At 47.3% G+C, this 23,803-nt stretch overlaps 1 protein-coding gene and 1 long non-coding RNA gene across 2 annotated transcripts in view; one reads left to right on the plus strand and one right to left on the minus strand.

Moving 5' to 3' along the window:
- LOC147617986 (uncharacterized) overlaps positions 1–23,274 on the minus strand; it is a 52,399-nt gene extending 29,125 nt beyond the window's left edge. Inside the window, exon 1 of the long non-coding RNA XR_015262220.1 lies at positions 22,992–23,274. This is a non-coding gene — a long non-coding RNA (uncharacterized LOC147617986). The remainder of the gene's footprint in view (positions 1–22,991) is intronic.
- A 104-nt stretch (positions 23,275–23,378) lies between these two features.
- Positions 23,379–23,803, plus strand: part of LOC147617987 (uncharacterized) — an 863-nt gene continuing 438 nt past the window's right edge. The window contains exon 1 of the mRNA XM_086775536.1: positions 23,379–23,730. Within this exon, the coding sequence (XP_086631662.1) occupies positions 23,379–23,730 (352 nt within the window). The remainder of the gene's footprint in view (positions 23,731–23,803) is intronic.

Consider the following 23,803-nt stretch of genomic DNA (forward strand, 5'->3'; position numbering starts at 1 on the left):
CACTTAGCCCGTGAGACGCAAAAACGTGCGGAATGCCGTTTTCCTTTAGCTAACGCGAACAAAATTCCAAAATTTTGCTTTTGTCAGATATTTCCTTAATCAGCACTAAAACGATTGTACTTGCTCACAGGTTTTCCCTTTCCACGCACCTGCAGACCTCCTGCTATGCACACACCTTCTTCCACAATTGAAGTGGGCAAATAAAGGGCAAACCCTTGTGTAGTAGCTCTCCCGTCGGCGTCGACCTTCGAGCTTCCTGCTATGGTAAGCTCCAGATCCAAGCTACACCGCTGCTACGCCTGCAACCAGGCTCTGATATCAGTTGTTGGGATCTCCCGGGATGGAGGTGCGTGTGTGTGAGTGCAAGAAGGAGGAGAGGAAGAAGAAGACACACAGTGTTGGTGGAGCTCTCAGTAGTTCAATATGAACCACACTCCATATTTTATCTATATTACCAAAGAATGATATCCGTTAGTGATGGGTTAGTGAACGGGTTACGGCCACGTGGCCTTTACCCCAACAATTGTTTGCCAGTATGATAGAATGAATGTTTCAATTCCTTCGTTGCCTTGTTCAAATACCCATTTATCTCTTATTGGTCCAATTTGATAAAAGTCTCCTAATATTATGATATCCACACCTCCAAAATGTTCATTGTGATTGTGTTTTATGGATTTTAGTCGATTGTTAGCAAAGTCGAACAATATTTTTCCTACCATTGATATCTCATCTATAATGATTGATTTCACTTGACTATATTTTAGTGTTAGCATTTGCAATGCTTCTCTAGAGAGGCTTGTTAGGTTTTTAGTGTTTATAGGTATGTGTAATGTTGAATGAATAGTTGTGCCTCCGATGTTGTGACTTGCTTTTCCAGTGAATTCCATTTTTAATATCAATGGTTTATCAAAATTGTAATCGATACCTAGTGATTTTTTGTAGAAACGTGCTAATCCTTGTTCTAGACAATGTAGTAGGTAGGTTTTTCCAGTTCATTCACCTCCACCAGTGATGAATATGTTTAGTCGTTGGACTGGGTTGTAACGTTTTTTGGTCAATATCATCATATAGTTTTCATTGTTCGTTATTAAGGGACATAACATGTGCATAATATTCTTCTTATGAAATAATCATTATTGGATTATTTGATAATAGTCTTGTTGTTTGATGTTTTTGAAGTGTATTTCATATCTAAGCCAATGTCATATGATTCACATGGTCGATATAGGGGAAGGAAGCACCTAGAGAACTGGTCTATCAACAGAGCCAAGCTCGAGGCTCCGAGCTGCCCTGCTGACTGAGAAGGTTGTCTGTGTCCGGCGAGGCTCAGGAGAAGAAGATGTCACGGAAGAGGGCGGGAGCAGAGCATGGCAAGAGCTCAAAGTTGGGTGCGGAGAGAAGTGGACTTAAGGGAGAAGAACAACCCTTGCAGGGTGCAACCTTCGGGTATTTTTTCGGAGGTCATCAGAAGGTCGGATGAAGGCGGGTCAAGAATGTGGATTGTGCTCAAATATGTGTACAAGAAGCCTACCAACTTGGTTTTTGCCCGAGATGGCATGTGTCGCAGTGGTGAAGGTGGGTTGGGCATTCTTCCGCCAAGCCCTATGTGATCATTGGGCTCCCTTGAGGGGGAGAGCTGACACAGATTACTCCCTGTCGAAGCTCCCTTCGAAGGTGGCTCGTATTGCCGTAGACACGGCGCCTTCCTCTTACTCAGTTTCCCCATGAGAGCAGTCTCATGGGATGTGAAGGTCATGGGAGGCCCCCAGTACAGTCGTTACAGGGGTAGACTAAGATAGGAGTTACAAACTGCTTTGGTGGGTGGACAGATAGATGTGCTTATGCTTCAGGAGCACCACCTTAGTGAGAGCAGGACTAGACGGTGTGGATGGTTGCTCAGAGGACAGAGTGATGTATTTTGGTCAGCAGGCTTTGGCACAGCTTGTGCCCAGGGCAGTGTAAGTATTGCTATTGCGAAGTCTTGTCGCCCTCTGATTGTTGACAGAGGTATCATAGTGCCTGGGAGAGCACAGTGGGTTACTTTGCGCATTGGAGAGGACAGAGTGGGCTTTCTTAATGTTTATGCGTCGAATGCGGCTAGTGGCCGAGCAGTGTTCTAGACATTGATTGAGGCCTCCCTTCCCATGACCCCCCATTGGTGCGTGGGGGGAGACTTCAATATGTTAGAGGATGTTGGATATAGATAGGGCGGCAGCTCTACTACAATTCAGGGAGAGGAGTTGGCTACATGCGAGCGCCTTTGTTTTGGCCTGAGATTGTCAGAAGCTTGGCATGTGGATGAGATTGCACATGTGCCTGGTAGCCTAGCATTTTCTAAATCAAACATGAGGGTTGGGGAAGCCAACCTCTCCCGTCTCAACCGATGGTATGTGGATGAGTGGGTGAGTAGGAGAGGGGAGACGGTTGGGATCTTGCCGGGCACCACCTTCTCGGACCATGCCCCAGTGATCTTACAGCTGGATGACCCAGGACAGGAGAGAGGTACCCAGAGTGTCCAGATTCCCGAGCGCCTGATTGAGGATGATGGCATGAAGGAGAAGGTGGATCTGAAGCCGACTACAGTGGACGCCCGGAGAGGTGGCGAGAGCAGTGCGGCAAGAGGGCTACAAGAGGTCAGCACGGTCTTCAGAGAGGAGGCTCGGGTGAGATTGGCCCAGTTGAGGGAGGATGAGAGGGCACAGAGGAGTAGTCCGGCCTCTCTTCAATAGGAGACCCACCTGGGGAGCATTTGGATAGAGACGCAGCTGACTCAGGCGAGGCAGGAGCTACGAGTGACAGTGGACCGTTGGCATGAGTTCAGCTACCACAAACACGCTTCTTGAAACCGGCCTCTGGTAGAAACCAAAGTGCGGTAGACTAGCAGTCACCCTTCCATTTGTAGTCCAGATATAAAAACAAAAGTGATTGGAGCTAGAGTGCCCCAAATCTGAAAAGAGAACGACACCTGTTGGCCCCAAAGCTTGGCACCCCTTTCGGAATTTCTTTATTCAATTTCAAAAAGATGTAACGCTGAGTACAGCAAGACCAACCAGGAGAGTACACCTATATGTCCAATCTGGCAGCCCACAATACCTCTTAGCGCAGAGGATACACACACAAATCTGTGTCCCACAAAAGCAACACTCTGTGTTCCCCTCTGATCAGCCAAGACTATTCAGCAGGGCAGCCTTGAGCACACATCTGGCATATCCCATGTACATGATTCCACAACTCAGCACATACATACATTCACTGTCCAATCTCTGTGTCCACCCTTTCAATCTGCCATACCCCTCCTCTCACAAGGACCCAGATAGCACAACTCTACAGCAGCAAACATAAGCCAATGGAAAGAAAAATAGATGGACAAGTTCAGAGCTTACCAAATCAGCTCGTGGTTCTGCACTCGCGAAGCAGTTCGTACCAGTCTGTACTTGACAAAGACTGTCTGTACTCTTTCCTCTGCAACCACCTGACTGTTTGCACCAACCAAGCTCTGGAAAAGCTCTGCTTGCAACAACTGGAGATACACTGCCTGTCATTGCTCAGAACTGAACAGATCTGAAACCGACTGTACCTGTCCGTACATGTCAGTAGTTCACCACTGTACCTGTCCGTACAGCTGTACCTGCAGGTTCCTTCACCTGTATAAGCCTGTGCGCAGCCTGAGTTCAGTGCTGCCTGTACCTGTTCTGTCCAGCGCCGCCAGCACCTGTCCTGTCCAGCGCCGCCAGCACCTGTCCTGTCCAGCGCCGCCAGCACCTGCCCTGTCCGTACAACTGTCCGTACAACTGTACCAGCAGCAGAACCTGCAGCAGCAGTTCTGTACCCATCTTCAGCTACTGTTAGCGCAGCCTGTACCTGCAGCAGCAGTTCTGTACGGGTAAATTCCACCTGGACTGTACGGCCTGCACACGTGGACTGTACGGCCAGCTTTGCACAGAAAACAGCAGCAAAAGCCACAGCCAGCAGTCGACCAGCTTCTTTTCTCCTTCTCCACGCTTGAGCTTACACGACTCCCCAAAAGCTAGAGAGAGAGAACTGAGAGAGGCATGCAACTCCAAAAGTGGAGTGGCCTCTCTCCAAAAATGTCCTAGGGCCCCAACTTTAATAAACATTAAAGTTCCCTAGGGGCCACTAAGGCCTAGGGGCAACCATACATAAAACATTAAAATATTAATGTTCTAGTTCCCCCCTTCACACCTGGAGATGTCCATACATCATTCTCTCTGTCCGGGCACCCCAAATGTGAATCATTTAATATTTTTGCTCAGCAACCACCATGCCCACACTTGTGCTGTTCCATTTTCACAGGGTCATGACATACCCCCCTCTTGAAAAATGGCAAGCGTCCTCGATTGCATTCTAGTGATACAGCAAAATATCCAAAGTGAAATATACAATATGGCAAGATCAGCATCCCAATCTCTCTAAGCTATGCTCATGTATCAACATTCACTGCAAATCAATGGCGTAGTAGTAGTCCACGTTATATACCACTGTGAACCATACATAACCACAATATCCAATGTGACTAGTACACATATATCATAGAAGTCCCATAAACAGATGTACTGTCAGCCATCAGTACCTTCGGGTGAGATAAAAACTGCACCAAGCAACCTCTAGATGTCATCTGAGCCTGTCTGTATCAAGGGAGTGGAGGTGCTACCCCACTCAAAGGCATCGAGATAAAGCTGCAAAACCTGAGGTGAATCTGTTAAGTCACCTTCCTCCATCCACTTCGCATCCATCGGTGAATAGTTCTTGAACTTCACAAGATAGCGACGGGAAACTTTACCTCGTACCTTTCTTTCCTTATGTGCCAGTATCTGCTCTGGAATAAGAACCTCATCAAGTTCCTCAACTTCCGGCTGAGCCTCATCTGATACATCCTCAGGCACATCCCCACGGAAAGGTCTAAGGAGACTCACGTGAAAAGCATTGTGAATCCTCCAGTGATCTGGTAGCTTCAAACGATAGGCTACCTCACCAATCTTTTCCAATACCTGAAAAGGCCCATAATAACGCATGCTCAACTTAGGGAATAAGCGCTCTTTACCCTTCATCTTCTTGAGTCTAGCCTTTTCAAATCGCAAAAGAATCCAATCACCCAATGCAAACTCTAAAGAAGGTCTGTGACGGTCTGCGGCTTTCTTTTGCTTCTGCTGAGTTTTCTGGAGTGCCAACTTAACTCTCCGATAAGCTTCATCCATATTTTCCACATACTGATCAGCCTCAAAGATCTTATCCTTTGTATGCAAAATGGGTGGTACCTTCTTCCCTCCTTCCACAATCTCAAAAGGCGCCTTGCCCGTCGAGGTATGGACAGTGTTGTTATATGCAAACTCCACCAAAGGAATATATTTTTTCCATTGTTGCTTGTGCTCTGACACATAACACTTGAGAAGATCCAACACTGTAGAGCTAGCCTCTTCTGACTGACCATCTATTTGTGGATGAAATGACGATGAAAACTTGAGAGTTGTACCCATGTTGTCAAACAACCCTCTCTAGAACAAACTCGTCATCCGTGGATCACGGTCACTAATGATAGACGTAGGCAAGCCATGATACTTGAAGATGTTCGCCATGAATAACTTCACCATATGATCCACTTTGATCATCTTACGCACGAGAATGAAATGAGCCTGCTTACTGAACCTGCATATGATAGTCCAAATGCCATCATTGCCCGTTTGTGTCCGTGGAAGATCAAATATAAAATCCATGGCAATGCTCTCCCAAGGTCTATCTGGAATAGGTAAAGGCTGTAATAACCCTGGTGTCTTTTGACGGTCAAACTTTACCTTCTGACATACGATGCATTGCCTTACAAAAGCATCAACATCTCTTCTCAAGGTTGGCCAATAAAAGAAAGTCTCCACTACTTTCACCGTAGCGTCAATACCTCTATGACCTCCATACGGTGGAGCATGACTTTCAATCATAACCTTGAGTCGCAATGACCTGGTAACACACAGTCGGCCATGCATCAATAAGAACTGTCCCAATGCTACTTCCACATGCATCACACTGGACAACAAAAGCCTTTCGGAGGTCCGGCGATACCAATACTGGATCCGAAGTAAGCTTTTCTTTAAGCTTTTTGAAGGCTGTAATTTCCCGATCAGCCCATCTAAACGGAGTTGCCTTCTTTGTTAAGGCATGAAGGGGCGAAGCAATTTCGGCAAAGTACCGTATGTACCGTCTCTAATAAGAACACAATCCCAAAAAGCTGCGTACATCATGCACGGTCTTCAAATCTGGCCAATTAAGAATTGCTTCCACCTTCGCTGGATCCATACGGACTCCATGCTTAGACACAATATGCCCCAAGAAGTGTATCTCTTGCAAGAAAAATTCACTCTTCTTGCCATTAATAACCAACCTATGGTTCCTGAGTTCTGCAAACACAATGGCCAAATGCCTTCTATGCTCTTCCTCAGTTTGTGAATGCACAATCATATCATCAAAGAATGTGCCCACAAACGCTTTATGAGGCCTGAAAATCCTGTCCATCATTCTGTTAAATGTGGCACGTGCATTTGTCAAACCAAAGGGCATAACCAAGAACTCATACAACCCGAACGTGGTTCGAAATGCTGTCTTATGCACATCCTCGGGTCTAATACGTATCTGATGATACCCGCTTTTCAAGTCAATGCGACTAAAGACTGTGGAGCCCTGTAAGCGGTCCAAAATGTCATCGATCCTCGGTATGGGGAATCGATTCTTGATGGTATTCTTGTTCAGCGCCCTGTAGTCAATACACATGTGCCAAGAACCATCCTTCTTTTGCACTAAGAGTACAGGTGAGCAAAAGGGTGATGAGCTAGGCTGTATCAACCCTTTATTCAACAGCTCCTGTACCTGACTCATAATCTCTTCTTGTTGGGCTGCACTAACACGGTACGGCGGTCTATTTGGTGGAGTACTACCAAGAATGAGATCAATGGCGTGATCTTCTGGCCTCTCCGGAGGAAGTTCCCCTAGCAATGACTCAGGAAAACAATCTTGGAAACCACATAAGAAATCAGTCCTATCCTTATCTAACATAGACAAATTAGACTTAGACTCATCATCTTGTGCATCCTTTACATAAATCAAGTACGCGGAAAGATGCTTTTTCATTACTGATGAAATTGCCGAAGCTGATACAATAGGAACATATTCCCCTTTAAGTTTTACATCCAATACATGTTCTTTCCCTCTATGAGTCAAAGTGATCTTCCTATTGTATGTGTCCACCACCGCATGTACTCTGTGGCACCATGGCATACCCAACAAAACATCACAGCCATCCAGAGGCATGATGAAAAACTCTTCGCTGTCCACATAACCCTGCAAATGAAGCCTGAGCTTCCCAATGATGGGAGTAACAGGTTCTGCATACCCTGGACAAGCCATGTTAGCCTCATATAACGGCCCCATCTCCTCTGCACGAATCCCCAATCGGCCAGCCAAATCCAGTGAGATAAAGTTGGCTCTAGCACCTGTGTCAAAGAATATCAAGGCATTCTGATCTCTCACTTTGCCCCATGCCCTGCACAACTCTGTCTCTTCACCACTCGGCTGTTCCCCAACAAGATCAGGAACTAACCCTGCAGAAGGTTTTGGTTTCTTTGACTTGGGCTCTCCTTTATTGTCAGAGTCCTTTTGGGACTTTCTCTTGGGACAATTAAATGACATATGTCCCTCTTCAGTACAGTAAAAACATTTCCGAGCATCTCTTAAAAGCCTGTCTTTCCTCAGAAGTTCTCTTGGACATTGGCAACTTCTTATATCGCGTCTCTGAAGACCCTTTAGCATCACGAGAAGCATGCCCAGATTTTTCAGCTTTCTTGCTCGAGTTCTTACTGCCTTTAAACCCAGATGAACCTCCAATGAGTAACGCATTAGCTGTCATAGCATTCTCTATCATCTGTGACATGTTCGTTACTCGAGTCTTGATACAATAATCACACACCTCTTTAGGCAGCCCACAACAATACTTCTCTACCTGCTCAGACAAAGGCACTGCACGGTAAGAAGTCACTGGGAGTAAAGCTTCCCAAAACTTCTTATTATAATCTTCCAAATTTTCACATTTTGAAGCATCCAACTTATGCCATGCAGTCATTACATCCACCTCAAACGTAGATGTGAGCCATACGGAAGAGAAAACTTGTTTAAATTGTACCCAAGTAGTGGGTGCTATGCCCTACGGAAGAAGAGTAGACCACCACTGCAAAGCATTGCCTTTGAGAAAAGTGGCAGCTTTCCTCACTTTAGAGGACTCTGTGTAATTCCCACCAGAAAAAGCAACATCAAACTGCTGTAAAAAGGTAAGTGCTTTTAATTTATCTTTGGCTCCACTGAATGTATCAAACTTCACAGCAACTCCCCCTTCCTTATAATCTTTCGCCTTACCCATAGGCGTTAGATTATCATATGGAAGTGGCTTCGCAAGATTGTTGCCCCCAACATTCATGCCCATCATAGGGTCAACATTACCCATTCCCACACCTGGCATGCCATACATTCCAGCCATGTTTCCAAACATTCCGTTATGCATACCGGGCTGCATGCCACTATACATATTTGCTTGCATTCCAGGTTGCATGCTCCCAAACATATTGCCTTGCATTTCGGACTGCATACCACCATACATATTCCCCTGCATACCAGGCTGAAAATTAGCTCCAAAAGGCCTTGGCATACCCATGCCTCCCTGAGGATAACCCCCACTCATAGATTGAAACACAGAGCCACCACCAAAATAACCTGGATGCATAGTCTACTGAGGAATAGATGGCTGTCCAAAGAAGGAACTCTGAGAATTAGCACCATAAGCATGCTGCATGTTCGGAAACTGTCCAAAAGATGGTTCATGTGGGATGGCACCACTATGGCCCTGAGGAAGGTTCTTAGAACGCACCTTCTTCTTCTTTTCGGGCTCTGTACGGGATCTCATAAATTCAGCAACCTTCTCACTTTGTGTGAGCTGCATAAACACATCCATAACACTAGCCAAACGATTTTTAAACTGAGCATCATCATCCTCTTTACTAGGCACATCCTCTGGCTGTGTTACATCCTCATAATGCTCATCATCTGCAGCTTGTTCTCCTGCAAAAATATCCTCAGATGCATTTCTCTCAGGAGAGGTCTCTTGCTCTTCCTCTTCATGATAAAAGTACTCATCTTCTGTATCAGACATGTTGCTGAATTTTTCAGCGATGACTTTCCTCGAGTCAACCACGAGCTCATCCCCTTAAGAAAGTTGATGATTGGTCCCAAGGACGGAACCTTGAAACCGGCCTTTGGTAGAAACCAAAGTGCAGTAGACTAGCAGTCACCCTTCCACTTGTAGTCCAGATATAAAAACAAAAGTGATTGGAGCTAGAGTGCCCCAAATCTGAAAAGAGAACGACACCTGTTGGCCCCAAAGCTTGGAGCCCCTTTCGGTATTTCTTTATTCAATTTCAAAAAGATGTAAAGCTGAGTACAACAAGACCAGCCAGGAGAGTACACCTGTATGTCCAATCTGGCAGCCCACAATACCTCTTAGCACAGAGGATACACACACAGATCTGTGTCCCGCAAAAGCAACAGTCTGTGTTCCCCTCTGATCAGCCAAGACTATTCAACAGGGCAGCCTTGAGCACACATCTGGCATATCCCATGTACATGGTTCCACAACTCAGCACATACTGTTGGGGTAAAGGCATTATGCCCACCCTTATAGTGTGTACAAGCCCATAAGTTATAGTACATATTACACTTAGTACTTTTAATGTACTAAGTGCACTATGTGTACTAGTGCAATATACATGTGTGATAGGGGAGTCACACACTCTAAACTTGATGAGTTGACTTATCCCCACAACTCTCTCTCTCTCTCCCTTGTTCTCTCAGTGTATGTCTCCCACATGAAACTCTAACCCTAATTATCTCTCCCATTCAACTGGTATCAGAGCTATGGTCATTCCCTCCGCCTCTCTTCTTTTTCTCTGCCGATTGCTTCCATCGCCGCCCTATGAAGTATTGCACCGGTGAAGAACAGCATGCTTCCATCGCTGTAGACGATATCCCAGCATGCTCTGCATGTAGGACACCCGACCTGCACAGCAGCAGCGCTTTGATTCACAGAGTTTCAAAGGTCACTCAGAGAGTGCCGAAGCGGGGCGTCCAGAAGCGGAGAGAGGTGGCAGCTCGGGCACGGAGAAGGGCAGGTGGAGAAGAAGGCGAAGAGTCAACGTGTAACGCAGGGGTGTCAGCGCTGGGCGTTAGACAGCGTAGAGCTACCGGTCGGAGGCGGCGTCAACGAATGAACACGTGTCCCCATGAAGGCGAGCTCGTAGCGAACACACAAGGCTTTGGTCGACGGCTGGCTACGAGGAGAACCCAGGCGCAGCCACAAGGCGTCAACAGGCGGGCGGCGCTCAGCTCCACGTCACCTTCTCCAAGGCGCCGTCTACTGTTGTTGCCCACGAGGAGAGCTACGCAGCCCACACGCTGCTTGCTGAGGAGAGCTACGCAGCCTAGCCATCCGTACACGCACAGCAACGAGCAGGCACATCAGCAAGAAGCGCCTCCCCCCTTTCTGCATCAGCATTAACACACGTGCAGCACCTGCCCGACTACAACAGTAGTATACAGCAGCAGCAAATTCAGCAAACCCCCCTTTCCTGCAACAAAAAATCAGAAATTACAAGGTATCTTGCTTCAATTTTTTTTTGGGACTTGCAATTGAGCAGGTACAATCATCAATTGAGCAAGTACAGGTGCCAAATTGCTCAAATTTTGAGCGAAATTGGCAAAATTGGGTGACATTGGTCACAATCAGGATCAATTTGCAGAAAATTGGATGTCAAAATTTGGGGCTTTTGATGTAATTGTGCAATTAAGCATTCATTCATGCTGTATGATGTGAGAAATCGCACATTCGGGCAAAATTGCAGCAAATTGCAGTGCAAATCAAGGGGCTTTTGTGCCGATTGGATTGATTTGCATGCAGGCACTCGCATTTGATGCTTTGGGCAACGTGTTGATGCCTGTCAAGCACTCAATGTGCCTGTAAATCAAGGGGCTTTCATGTGTTGGATGTATATGTGGCCAGGGGGAAGCATCGTGAACACTCTGGATGCCTTCATGTGCGTCAATGTACCATGTATGATCAGAAATTGATCTCAAATCAAGGGGCTTTTCAAGATTTTATGCTTGTTGAGCTTGGCAAAGCAGCAAGCAAGACTTTTATGCCTTGAATCCTCAGAAATCAGCTTGCAGTCAAGGAGCTTTTGCCCAATTTCTGTTCGGGACTGTTGTATGCAGTGTTCGGGACTGTAAAAGTCTGATTTTCACTCATTTGGACAGCCAGGAGAGCATTTATTGCTACTGTACCTGCTGGTACAGATTTGGTACAGCTTTGTACAAGTTTTGGCATGGCTGCACATTGATTTGAGTGAGCAAAAGGTTCAATTTCAGCTGCTGTACTTGTCGGTACAGGTTTGGTACATCATTGGTGAGCACTTAGTACTGCTGTACAGTACTTTGGAAGGGGAACAGAGCACATTTAAGGTGCTGTCCTAAATCTGCAGCAACCAGATTTTGGTGATTTCATCACATAAAGTGGGAGAAAAGTTGCATTCGTGCTTCCGCAGTGGGAGATAAAGCTTGGGAGAACAACTGTGAGCACTTTGTGTGCTTTGGTGCAGTGTTTGCACATTTTGCAGGGAGTCAGGCATTGACAGGTTGCATATTGCTATGGCAACCACAGGTGAGAGCTCTTCATTGCTTCACATCAAGAAGCTTGAAGGCTCACATAACTATGATATTTGGCAAACCCAGTGCTATAATGTGTTGCTCCAGAAGAAGCAGCACAAGCCTGTCAAAGAAAGGGGTGTAAAGCCCGCTTCTCTTACTGCTGAAGAGTGGGAAGATATGGATGAGCTAGCAAGATCCACCATCATGTTGTCTGTGTCAGACACTTTACTTTTCAGCATTCGTGTGAAGAGAAGACAGCTTGGGGAATGTGGCAGAGATTGTATGCCCAGCAAAGTGCCTCAAGCAAAGTGTATTGGTTAAAGAAACTCATAGGTCTTCAAATGAAGGAAGGGGCATCTATGGCAGCCCATCTAAATGAGTTTAATGGTATTGTCAGCCAAGTTATAAATCAAAAGTTGGCAATGGACGATGAGTTCAAAGCCACCTTTCTCTTATGCACTTTGCCAGAGAGTTGGGACACATTCAGGACAGCCACTAGCAATTCAAATGCTATGCTGTCATATGCAGATGTTGAGGGTGCTCTTCTTCAAGAAGAGATGAACAGGAAAAACAACTCTGTTGGAAAGTCCAATGCAATGAATGCACGTGGGAGATCCCAGCAAAGGGGTAAAAGCCAAGAACGGGGAAGGAGCAAGTCTCGCTCCAAAAAGGACTTGGAATGCCATTATTGTGGCAAGAAGGGACACATTAAAAAGCAATGCTACAAATGGAAAAATGATCAAAAGGAAAAGGGAAAAGGCAAAGACAAAGACAAAGATGAAGCCAAAGATGTAAAGCCAAAGGGCAAAAGTGGAGTCAAGATTGAAGAAATCAATGTGTCACATGCAGTGACAGTGAGGATGAGGTCCTATTCACGTCTTCACTTGATGCCCATTCACTTCTTACAGGAGATGGTCATGGTATGCACTCATGGATCATTGATTCAGGTGCCTCCTTTCATGTCACAGGTTGCAGAGACTTGTTTGTCAAGTATACTGCTGGCAATGAAGGAGTAGTTTATTTGGGTGATAACCATGCATGCAAGATTCTTGGCAGAGGTGATGTGAGGCTTGTTTTTTCAGATGGCTCACAGCTTATGCTCCATGATGTCAGGCATGTGCCTGAGATCAAGAAGAACCTGCTTTCTACTGGACAGCTTGATGATGCTGATTATGTTACCACATTTGGTCGTGGAAAGTGGAAGATTAGTAAGGGCTCACTGGTTGTTGCCAGAGGCTCTAAGGTGGACACTCTTTACTTCATGCATGCAGGTGTTTGTCACCATGCTAATGTAAATGCAACCGAGCTGCCGGAAATTTCTCTGTGGCATAGCCGGTTGGGACACATGAGTGTCAAAGGAATGGAGCAATTGTCTCGTTTGGGTTACTTGCCTTCTCTAAAGTTTTCAAGTTTTCAGTTTTGTGAGCATTGTATATATGGCAGGCAACTCCAGTGCCCCCACAAGAAAGCTCTTGGACAGAAAGATGCTCAGTTAGAGCTTGTGCATACAGATGTATGTGAGATGCCTCAGCTTTCTTTGGGAGGGGCAAAATATTTTGTGTCTTTTATTGATGATGCCACACACAAGGTGTGGGTTTATCCTCTTCGTTTGAAGAGTGATACATTCTCAGTGTTTCAGAAGTTTGTTGCTCTTGTTGAGAATCAAACTGGCAAAACACTGAAGGCTTTGCGTTCCAACAATGGTGGAGAGTATACGTCCAAACAGTTTCAGGACTTTTGTGATGCTAAAGGCATCAAGAGGGAGCTCTCTACTCCTTATGATCCTCCACAAAACGGGATAGCAGAGAGGATGAACAGGACCATTCAGGAGAAGGTCCGTTCTATGTTGTCACATGCTGCATTACCTCATGGTTTTTGGGCTGAAGCTGTTATGACAGCCGTTCACCTTATAAACAGGTCACCTAACACGAGGCTTGGTGGGAAAGTGCCAGAGGAAGTATGGACAGGGAAGCCTCCGTGATACAAGCACTTGAGAGTGTTTGGTTGCGTTGCGTACGTGCACATACGCAGGGAAATGCACACCAAACTTGATCCTAAGTCTCACAAATGCATATTCCTAGGATATGGTGACAGAGGTGAAATGGGGTATAGACTTTGGGATCCCGTGAATAGAAAGATTATACGCAGCAATGATGTCATTTTTGATGAAACATGCATGTATAAGGAGCCTGCAAGGCAACAGGAGCCTGGCAGAGTCATCTTTGATGATGATGGACATCATGGACAACAACCAAGGGCTGTAAATCAGCCATTACAGCAGCAAAACCAGCCCTTAAATGGTGCTGAAAATGGTCCAAATGGACAGCCAGAGATGGCAGAAGATATCCCTATGGATATCCCACAGTTAGAAGAGATACCGGGCATGATCTTTCAACCTTATGGCATGGAACAGGAGCCACCAACAGCAACCTGCAAATGATGGTCATTGGGTACGGAGGTCCACTAGACCCTCCAGAGCCCCTGACAGGTTTGTTCCAGGGGTTGACTACTTGATGCTTACTGACTGTGGGGAGCCCTCATGTTACAAGGAGGCTTTACAGAGGGCAGACAAGGCTCTTTGGGAGCGTGCCATGAAGTCAGAGATGGATTCTCTGCACAAAAATGGTACATGGAAGTTGGTGCATTTGCCTGCAGGCAAGAAGGTTTTGCCATGCAAGTGGGTTTACAGGCTCAAAGTTGCACCAGATGCAAAGCCAAGATACAAAGCCAGGTTAGTGGCTGAGGGCTTCAAGCAGGAATATGGTGTGGACTTTGATGAGATCTTCTTTCCAGTGAAAATGACCACACTTAGAGCTGTGTTAGCTTTGGTTGCACATGATGATCTGGACTTGATTCAGATGGATGTGAAGACTGCTTTTCTTCACGGTGATCTCCATGAAGAGATATATATGCAACATCCAGAGGGTTATGCAGTTAATGGAAAGGAGAAGCTTGTATGCAAGCTGAAAAAGAGTCTTTATGGGCTCAAACAGGCACCAAGGGAATGGTATCATAAATTTGATACATTCATGAAATCCCAAAAATTCAGGAGAAGTGACATAGATCACTGCTTATACACCAAGAAAGCTTTGGATGGCAGTCTATTGATCCTCATCTTGTATGTTGATGATATGTTGATTGCCGGGAAATCTCGTAAAGAGATGGATGCCTTGAAAAAGAGGCTGCATCAAACCTTTGGTATGAAGGATTTGGGTGATGCAAATCACATTTTGGGTATGCAGATACTTCGGGATAGAAATCAGCATGTGTTGTATTTGTCTCAGAAGGAATACATTGGCAAAGTTTTGCAAAGGTTCAATATGGACGGGGGGAAGAAGACTAGTACTCCTTTGCCTCCATATGTGAAACTCAGTGCTATGGACAGCCCACAATTAGATAGAGACAGGGCTGATATGGCCAAGATTCCGTATGCTTCAGCTTGTGGCAGTCTCATGTATGCCATGGTTGCTACTAGGCCGAACATTGCATTTGCAGTGGGAGTGGTTTCTAGATACATGGCCAACCCTGGCAAGAAGCATTGGGAAGCAGTGAAAGGTGTCATGAGATACCTGAAGGGCACACAGGATATGTGCATATGCTTTGGCAAACAGGATGCATTAGTGCATGGTTACACGGATTCGGATTATGCCGGTCATCCAGATAACCAGAAGTCTACTACCGGTTATGTGTTTACATTCACAGGAGGTGCTGTGTCATGGATATCCAGGATGCAGAAGTGCACTGCCTTATCTACTACAGAGGCCGAGTATATTGCAGCCACAGAGGCTTGCAAGGAGGCATTATGGCTATCTCGGTTAGTGGTTGATTTGGGTTATACAGGGGATATTCCATTGTTGCATTGTGACAATCAGAGTGCCATCCAGTTGGCAAAGAACCCTGTCTTTCATGCAAAGACGAAGCATGTGGATGTGAAGTATCACTTCATCAGAGAGGTGATAGAGAACAAGCAAATTCAGCTTGTTAAGATTCATACGGATGACAACCCGGCTAATCTGTTGACAAAGAGTTTGCCTCCGGAGCGGTTTGCTCATTGCAGACACTGGATGAGGCCAGTTTCAGCCTTGATATGGCCTTGTATATTATCATGTACATGCTGATTTTTCTTTTCCTTCATTTAAGGGCACTTTGCCTTTAAGTGGGAGGTTATTGGGGTAAAGGCATTATGCCCACCCTTATAGTGTGTACAAGCCCATAAGTTATAGTACATAGTACACTTAGTACTTTTGATGTACTAAGTGCACTATGTGTACTAGTGCAATATACATGTGTGATAGGGGAGTCACACACTCTAAACTTGATGAGTTCACTTATCCCCACAACTCTCTCTCTCTCCCTTGTTCTCTCTGTGTATGTCTCCCACACGAAACTCTAACCCTAATTATCTCTCCAATTCACATACATACATTCACTGTCCAATCTCTGTGTCCACCCTTTCAATCTGCCATACCCCTCCTCTCACAAGGGGCCAGATAGCACAACTCTGCAGCAGCAGACATAAGCCAATGGAAAGAAAGATAGATGGACAAGTTCAAAGCTTACCAAATCAGCTCGTGGTTCTGCACTCGCGAAGCAGTTTGTACCAGTCTGTACTTGACAAAGACTGTCTGTACTTTTTCCCCTGCAAAACCACCTGACTGTTTGCACCAACCAAGCTCTGGAAAAGCTCTGCCTACCACTGGAGATACACTGCCTGCTATTGCTCAGAACTGAACAGATCTGGAACCGACTGTACCTGTCCGTACAGGTCAGTAGTTCACCACTGTACATGTCCGTACAGTTGCAGGTTCCTTCACCTGTATAAGCCTGTGTGCAGCCTGAGTTCAACACCGCCTGTACCTGTTCTATCCAGCGCCGCCAGCACCTGTCCTGTCCAACGCCGCCAGCACCACCTGCCCTGTCCGTACAACTGTACCAGCAAACAGAACCTGCAGCAGCAATTCTGTACCCATCTTCAGCTACTGTTAGCGCAGCCTGTACCTGCAGGGAGCAGTTCTGTACGGGCAAATTCCACCTGGACTGTACGGCCTGCACACGTGGACTGTACGGCCAGCTTTGCACAGAAAACAGCAGCAAAAACCACAGCCAGTCGACCATGTTCTCCACGCTTGAGCTTACACGACTCCCCAAAAGCTAGAGAGAGAGAGAAGTGAGAGAGGCATGCAACTCCAAAAGTGGAGTGGCCTCTCTCCAAAAATGTCCTAGGGCCCCAACTTTAATAAACATTAAAGTTCCCTAGGGGCCACTAAGGCCTAGGGGCAACCATACATAAAACATTAAAATATTAATGTTCTAGTTCCCCCCTTCACACCTGGAGATGTCCATACATCATTCTCTCTGTCCGGGCACCCCAAATGTGAATCATTTAATATTTTTGCTCAGCAACCACCATGCCCACACTTGTGCTGTTCCATTTTCACAGGGTCATGACACTTTTCACTGGACGAAGGTGGGGGACCGGGTGACAGCTGAGTTCTTTGAGGAGTCAGCGGCTGCATAGGCAGGTGTGAGGAGTCTCAGGCGGGCAGATGGTTTGGTAGCCACAGACCCAGCCCAGGTTAGAGAGATTGCGACGACAAATTTCTACAAAGGACTTATGACAGCAGTCCCTTCGTCAGAGGAGGTGCTCCGATGCGAAGAGATGGTATGGTCACACATGCGTCCATCGATGACTGCGCACATGCGTTGCACTCTTGAGGCCCCGCTTTCGGGGAAGATCACTCGCACACTTATGGCCTTGCCTAGAGGGAGCTGCCTTGGGGAGGATGGACTGCCTGTAGCTTTCTATATTTGGTACTGGGAACTGCTTGAGCTAGGGATGAGGATGGCCTTTCAGGACAGTGGTGATATGCCAGAGAGCCTTACAGAAGGCTTGATTCACTTGATACCCAAAGAGGGGGTAGACAGAGAGGAGATCAGACATTGGCGGCCGATCACCCTTCTTGGTACAACATACAAAATCCTAGCCAAAGCCATTAGTTTTGCTGAGTTGATCCATCCCACGTAGAGTGGTTCTGTTAAGGGTAGAAGTATCCTTGACAATATCTTTACATTCTGGGAGGCATCTACCTCAGCTTGCCTCCAAGGGGAGAATTTGGCTATCCTCTTACTGGACTTCGAGAAGGCCTATGACAGAGTGGATTGGGGCTTCCTTGAGGGCACTATGGCGCGCATGGGATTCTCATAGCAGTGGATACAAGGAGTAGCATCACTCTATTCAATAGACCATAGCTAGGTGTTGATGGGCGGCGACCGGTTTATGCTTTCGCGATCAGTTCGGCAGGGCTATCCCCTGGTCGTGTCTCCCGATTCGGGATGAGACACTACTGGATTCAGACTCTGCCGATGACACAACGATGTTCTTGAGGGGCTGTGAGGCCAACCTTGGGCATTTTCAATAGGCATTAGAGAGCTTTTGTCTGGCCTGGGGGGTGCATATTAATTGGCACAAATCATGCGGATTCTGGATTGGCCCTTCTCCTTTGCCAGATTGGATACCGAGTCCTAACTTCAGATGGATACCGGAGGGCATGGCAGTGAGATACCTTGGATGCCAGGTGGGACTGGACATATCTCCAGAGCAGTAGATAGCCCCCCCTTCTCCTAAGTGTCAGGAAGAAGCTTCTTCATTGGAGCACAGCTAGACTTTCACTGGTAGACCATGGTGGTGGGCCAACCAGGTTCTCCTCAAGACGATGTGGTACATCACCTCCTGTTGGGATTTCTCTAGATCATGTTTGGGTTAGGTGCAGCGCTTGATCTGGAACCTTTTATGGTCAGGGGGGGATGGCAGGCCGGCAAGGGCCAAGGTTGCATGGCCAGTGATCATTCTTCCCACCTCACGGGGAGGGCTAGGCCTCGTGGATCCTGCATGCTAGAGCAGAGCTTTGTTGGGAAAGCTCATAGTCAGAGGTTTGCTGCCAGGTGGGGAGCCTTGGAAGCAATTTTTGCTGCAGAGAGTCCATGAAAGGAACCCAATGCATGGTGGACCCTAGAGACCAGGGGTGCAGTGGATTTTCACGGATGTTCGACGGGTGGGGATGAGCCACCGCTTTGAGAATAGATTTATCGGTAGCTTGCTACGAGCTTGGGAGGAGCTCCGGCTAGCCCTCTTCTAGCGGGCACTAGAGTCCCCAGAGGAGTACGCTAGGCAGCCTATGATTTGGAGCCCGATGGTGACAATGGAGCAGGGACATATGCTTGGGGCTTGGCCACCTCTCTCTTGGGGAGTGATGGACTCTGGACCGGCCAGGAGCCCGGGAGACTGGAAGCACTTTAGATGGCTCTCCCCACAGCTTCAGGGGGAGCAGTTGGCTGGGCTGCGAGGGGCACTCTAGATGTGTACAGAGATTTACATGGCTATCCCCGAGGCCTGGACTTAGATAGACGAGACCCCTCACACCCCAATGGATGGGGGCATTCACGTGGCACGAGATTCTTATTGCAGTCGAGGGTCCTCAGAGCTCATAGGATGTATATGCTTTGAGGTGGTAGAGGGAGGCCGACTACGACAGACTACAGAGGAGACAAAGATTGTGTCTCGGTGCTATTTCCAGAGAGTGCGGATTATGGGATCCCTCGGCAAAAAGTGGGTTGTCGATCTGGATCTAGCAGCGGTGGCAGAGGATCCGGCTTGGAGTCTTTGGGCATGGGAGAGTCGTCCGCTCTCTCGATTTCAGTGGGATCCTGGGGAGTGGTTATGGCGGGACCCCTTTACAACGCTGGATAGCCCTGGGACTCCTTTCTTCCAGTACACATCACACTTGGGGAGACACATTCAGACAGCGAGGATAGGTGGCACACCTGCAGAATGCACCAGAGCACTGATGTAGACAGGGCATCTCTCGAGAGTTCCTCACTGAATTCTGGGAAAGACTCTGGGATTGCCAGAGGCCTAGGCGCATCACTCTATTCATCTGGCTCCTGGCACACATAGAGACGGCAGTCAGAGTGTGGCTGGCATATGGTGGATTCTGCCCATACTGCGGCCACGCACGTGTAACGCGCGGAAGCTCTGGGTAGTCTTCTTTCAGCCCTAAACACTCTTGGAAACCTTCTGATGCAAAAACGCACCATCTGATGCAAAAACGCAGGTAGAGAGAGAGTAGAGAGAGAGAGTGAGAAGTGCTGGAAATTCAGTATATACTATGGTACAAAAAGGTACATTTCCTTGCAGCCATGGGCTGCCTTCATAAAAAGGTTGCTAACCCTAAAATCTGTCCCCTATGGGACCTCTAGTGATCCAATCCCCTAGAGGGAGAGAATCATTAAAACCAAGGAGCAAGGAGCCCTTTTTATATGGGACTTTTGACACTTTATGCTGGCCGACTGCTGGTCGGCCAGTTCCATGTCCATACATATATGCAGCGCTGCCCGACTGATGATCAAACCTGCCCGACTAGATCTGCTGCTTGGTTTATGATGCGCCTGATGCTGCCCATGTCCTCTGACTCAGCCGACTGATTCTGTGAGCAGCCGACAGCATCCCCTTTGGTTCTTCTCCAAGCCTTGCTTCAGTCTACACTGCAGAGATGCTCTGTGCTCTGTGCTCCATCATCCTGGTTCTTCTACTTGGTTCATAATCTTTATCTGCTTGCCCCTTCTGGATTTAGCCCTAGAAATGTACATGGCATCTGTGATGCACATGACATCCCCCTCTGCTAAACTTGATGACGGGAATCCAACCTGCTCTTGGATGACTGTCATCATCCCCATCCTGTTCCGAAGCCCCTCTGTCATCTTCCATCCCTGGCAAACCTTTTTCTCTGAAAATCCGGCCTGTTCTCCAAACCACTCTGTCTCTGATGAAGATCTATGCATCTAGTCCACAATCCATTCCTGCCCTGGCTCTGAACACCGTCTTGGTCTTCGTTCCTGGAACTGAGTCTGGCACTCTCACATCACCCTTGGAGGATCAACCTCCCTTGGGACCGTTCCCTTAGAACCTATCTGGCTCACGGAACTGCCATCCCCATCTGGCACTGTGGAACACCACCAACAAACCTCATGGGAGTTCTTCCCGATCTGTGTTCCCGCCTTGGGCTTCGAATCCGTGTACTTTCCTGTACCTTGGACCTGTACACCATCATCTGGGACTAAATCAATGTTTAGCTTTGCTGAGCCTGATGCTCTGATACCAATGTAACGCGCGGAAGCTCTGGGTAGTCTTCTTTCAGCCCTAAACACTCTTGGAAACCTTCTGATGCAAAAACGCACCATCTGATGCAAAAACGCAGGTAGAGAGAGAGTAGAGAGAGAGAGTGAGAAGTGCTGGAAATTCAGTATATACTATGGTACAAAAAGGTACATATCCTTGCAGCCATCGGCTGCCTTCATAAAAAGGTTGCTAACCCTAAAATCTGTCCCCTATGGGACCTCTAGTGATCCAATCCCCTAGAGGGAGAGAATCATTAAAACCAAGGAGCAAGGAGCCCTTTTTATATGGGACTTTTGACACTTTATGCTGGCCGACTGCTGGTCGGCCAGTTCCATGTCCATACATATATGCAGCGCTGCCCGACTGATGATCAAACCTGCCCAACTAGATCTGCTGCTTGGTTTATGATGCGCCTGATGCTGCCCATGTCCTCTGACTCAGCCGACTGATTCTGTGAGCAGCCGACAGCATCCCCTTTGGTTCTTCTCCAAGCCTTGCTTCAGTCTACACTGCAGAGATGCTCTGTGCTCTGTGCTCCATCATCCTGGTTCTTCTACTGGGTTCATAATCTTTATCTGCTTGCCCCTTCTGGATTTAGCCCTAGAAATGTACATGGCATCTATGACGCACATGACAGCACGAGAGATGCAGCGATACTGCATCTGGGATTTTCCAGCGGCTCAGCAGGTATGGGGATGAGTACTGCGCTTGATGGCAAGCCTTACACAGCGGACCTTCACATGGGGGGCAGTGGCTTGCTGCATAGTCAGGCCCTGCCATGGGATAAGAGACAGAGGCGGACAACACAATGATTACATAACAGGGTGGCAGGATCTTAGTGATTCCGATCCCCGACTGTAGCAACCACCCTTGGAGTAGGGATCGACCACAGTGTTGGGAGCTGATTGGTGGTGTAGCGGCTTGGTCCATCTAGAGAGCACGCTACACTTGTGCTTTCGAGGGCAAGAGGACTCCACCAGCAAAGGTTGTCCGTGCGTTTTGGTTGGAGCTTATCCACACTCTGCGGGGACAGTATGAGCAGCTGCAGGGCGGCTCCGACAGGATGCAGCGGCATAGAGCGGCCTTTCTTCGACTCTGGAGATGGCCCCTTCTTCATGTAGACCAGCGGTACCATCCGTTGGCAGTACCAGCCACCTGTTTGGCTCTCCCCCCCCCCCCCCCCGCCCCCCCATTATATGAGATTGCCTAGCTAGAGAGTGGGTGTGTTGTTTAGGACATTTATTCCCACCATTTGTATCTTGCCCTATGAGGGTAGTTTTTCTCCGAGTCTCGGAGAATTCAGAAAGTTTGAAAATTGGCAAAGTGCTAAAATTGTCGCCTCAATATTGTGGGCCTTTCACAATACTTAAGCGTGTAGGTCACGTGGCCTACAAGTTAGCTCTGCCTGAACATTCTAAGCCTTAAGGTCCACCCCGTATTTCATGTTAGTCATTTAAGCAAACGACTTGGCGAGGATGACAATGGGGTGGATACAGGTGTTCTTGTTGATCTATTTGAACCTCCGGCATTGCTGCACGAGCCCGAACGTATCTTGGATTTCCAAGAAAAGCGGACACAGCACCATCTTAGGAGACAAGGTTTCTTTAAATGGAAAGATAGATCGGAGGAAGGATCAACTTGGGAAGACATTAGTACTCTTGATAAGAGGTTTCCTACTTTTGTTTTGAGGACGAAAACTGGGAGTAATGTTAGGATGAGGGTCCTGTGGTAGAGCTACGATGGACGGACTTGAATTGGGGGTGTCCAGTTATGTGAATAGACCCTTCTAAAAGCTAGGGTTATAACCAACGGAGGGGTGGTTCAGTAGGCTATTCTCGTCTTGCAAGGAAGGTCATGGCTCTCTCCTGCCGCACAAGCGTGTGAGCGATTGATTCTCTTCAAGATTACTAAAATGATTGACTATATATCTACAAAATTGAGAAGATGGTTATCTCCAAATTTTCATCTCTCTTGATTGAATCTCTGCTCCAATTTTTTTTTGGAATTGGAATAACAATAAAGCTTATAATTCCAGTGTACTAAATTAGGTGATCAAGAGGTTAATTACCTGGTGCGAGAATGTGTGCTGCTTCATGTCACGCAAGAGTTGGAATGGGCACGACCAGCTACGAAAAGACTGTTAGGCTGACTATTTGTGTGTGTGAGGACTTGGATGACCAAATGCTGACGTAACAGAGTAAAGAGACCTTTAACCAGCAGGAATGCAGTAAATGAGCATAATGGCGTCGCAGGGAGCTTCAGAGTCATCATCAAACACAGAAATGTACAGAGGAGGTGGCGTAGGTGGCGGCGGCGATGATGCCGAGTCAGGTATTTACTCTACTGTTGTTATCCATGGTGGTGCCGTGGTCGTAGCGACGCCGCCTCCTCTGCTGCAGGCCACCATTCAAGCTTTGGCGATGGCCACATCGAGCCTGGTGATGTCTATGCCACCATGCTTCACCACAGGCGCATTGGTGATGATGATGAAGATGAAGACTATGAAGATGATGATGTCGATTCCCCCCCTCGTTTGCTTCAGAGCTTGGCCAAGCGCTTTGCGGGCACAGATGCGTTTGATGTCACCGATGATCCCTCTGATATACACCCTCATTACCCCCTCAGAGATGATGACGATTCGTCTGTTGAACTTCACAGCGCAGCGGCGCTTCTTCGAGGAGAGGACTTCTTTGCTGCTTTAAGGTACATGCAGAAGGATGCGCAGGTTGCGAGGATAAGGGCTAGAAAGGAAGAGCAGGAGGAGGTGGCAGATGATGCGTTCTCGACGTTCGTAGTGAAGAAATCAGGTAGTGAAGGAGGGCTAGGGCCCGGAATAGGGCAAGCGGAATCTTCTGAGGTTTTTTCCACTGTGGTGCATAG

Source organism: Cibotium barometz, chromosome 36 (assembly GCF_041138505.1).
Source record: "Cibotium barometz isolate CiBa-2024 chromosome 36, ASM4113850v1, whole genome shotgun sequence".
Classification (NCBI taxonomy): Eukaryota; Viridiplantae; Streptophyta; class Polypodiopsida; order Cyatheales; family Cibotiaceae; genus Cibotium; species Cibotium barometz.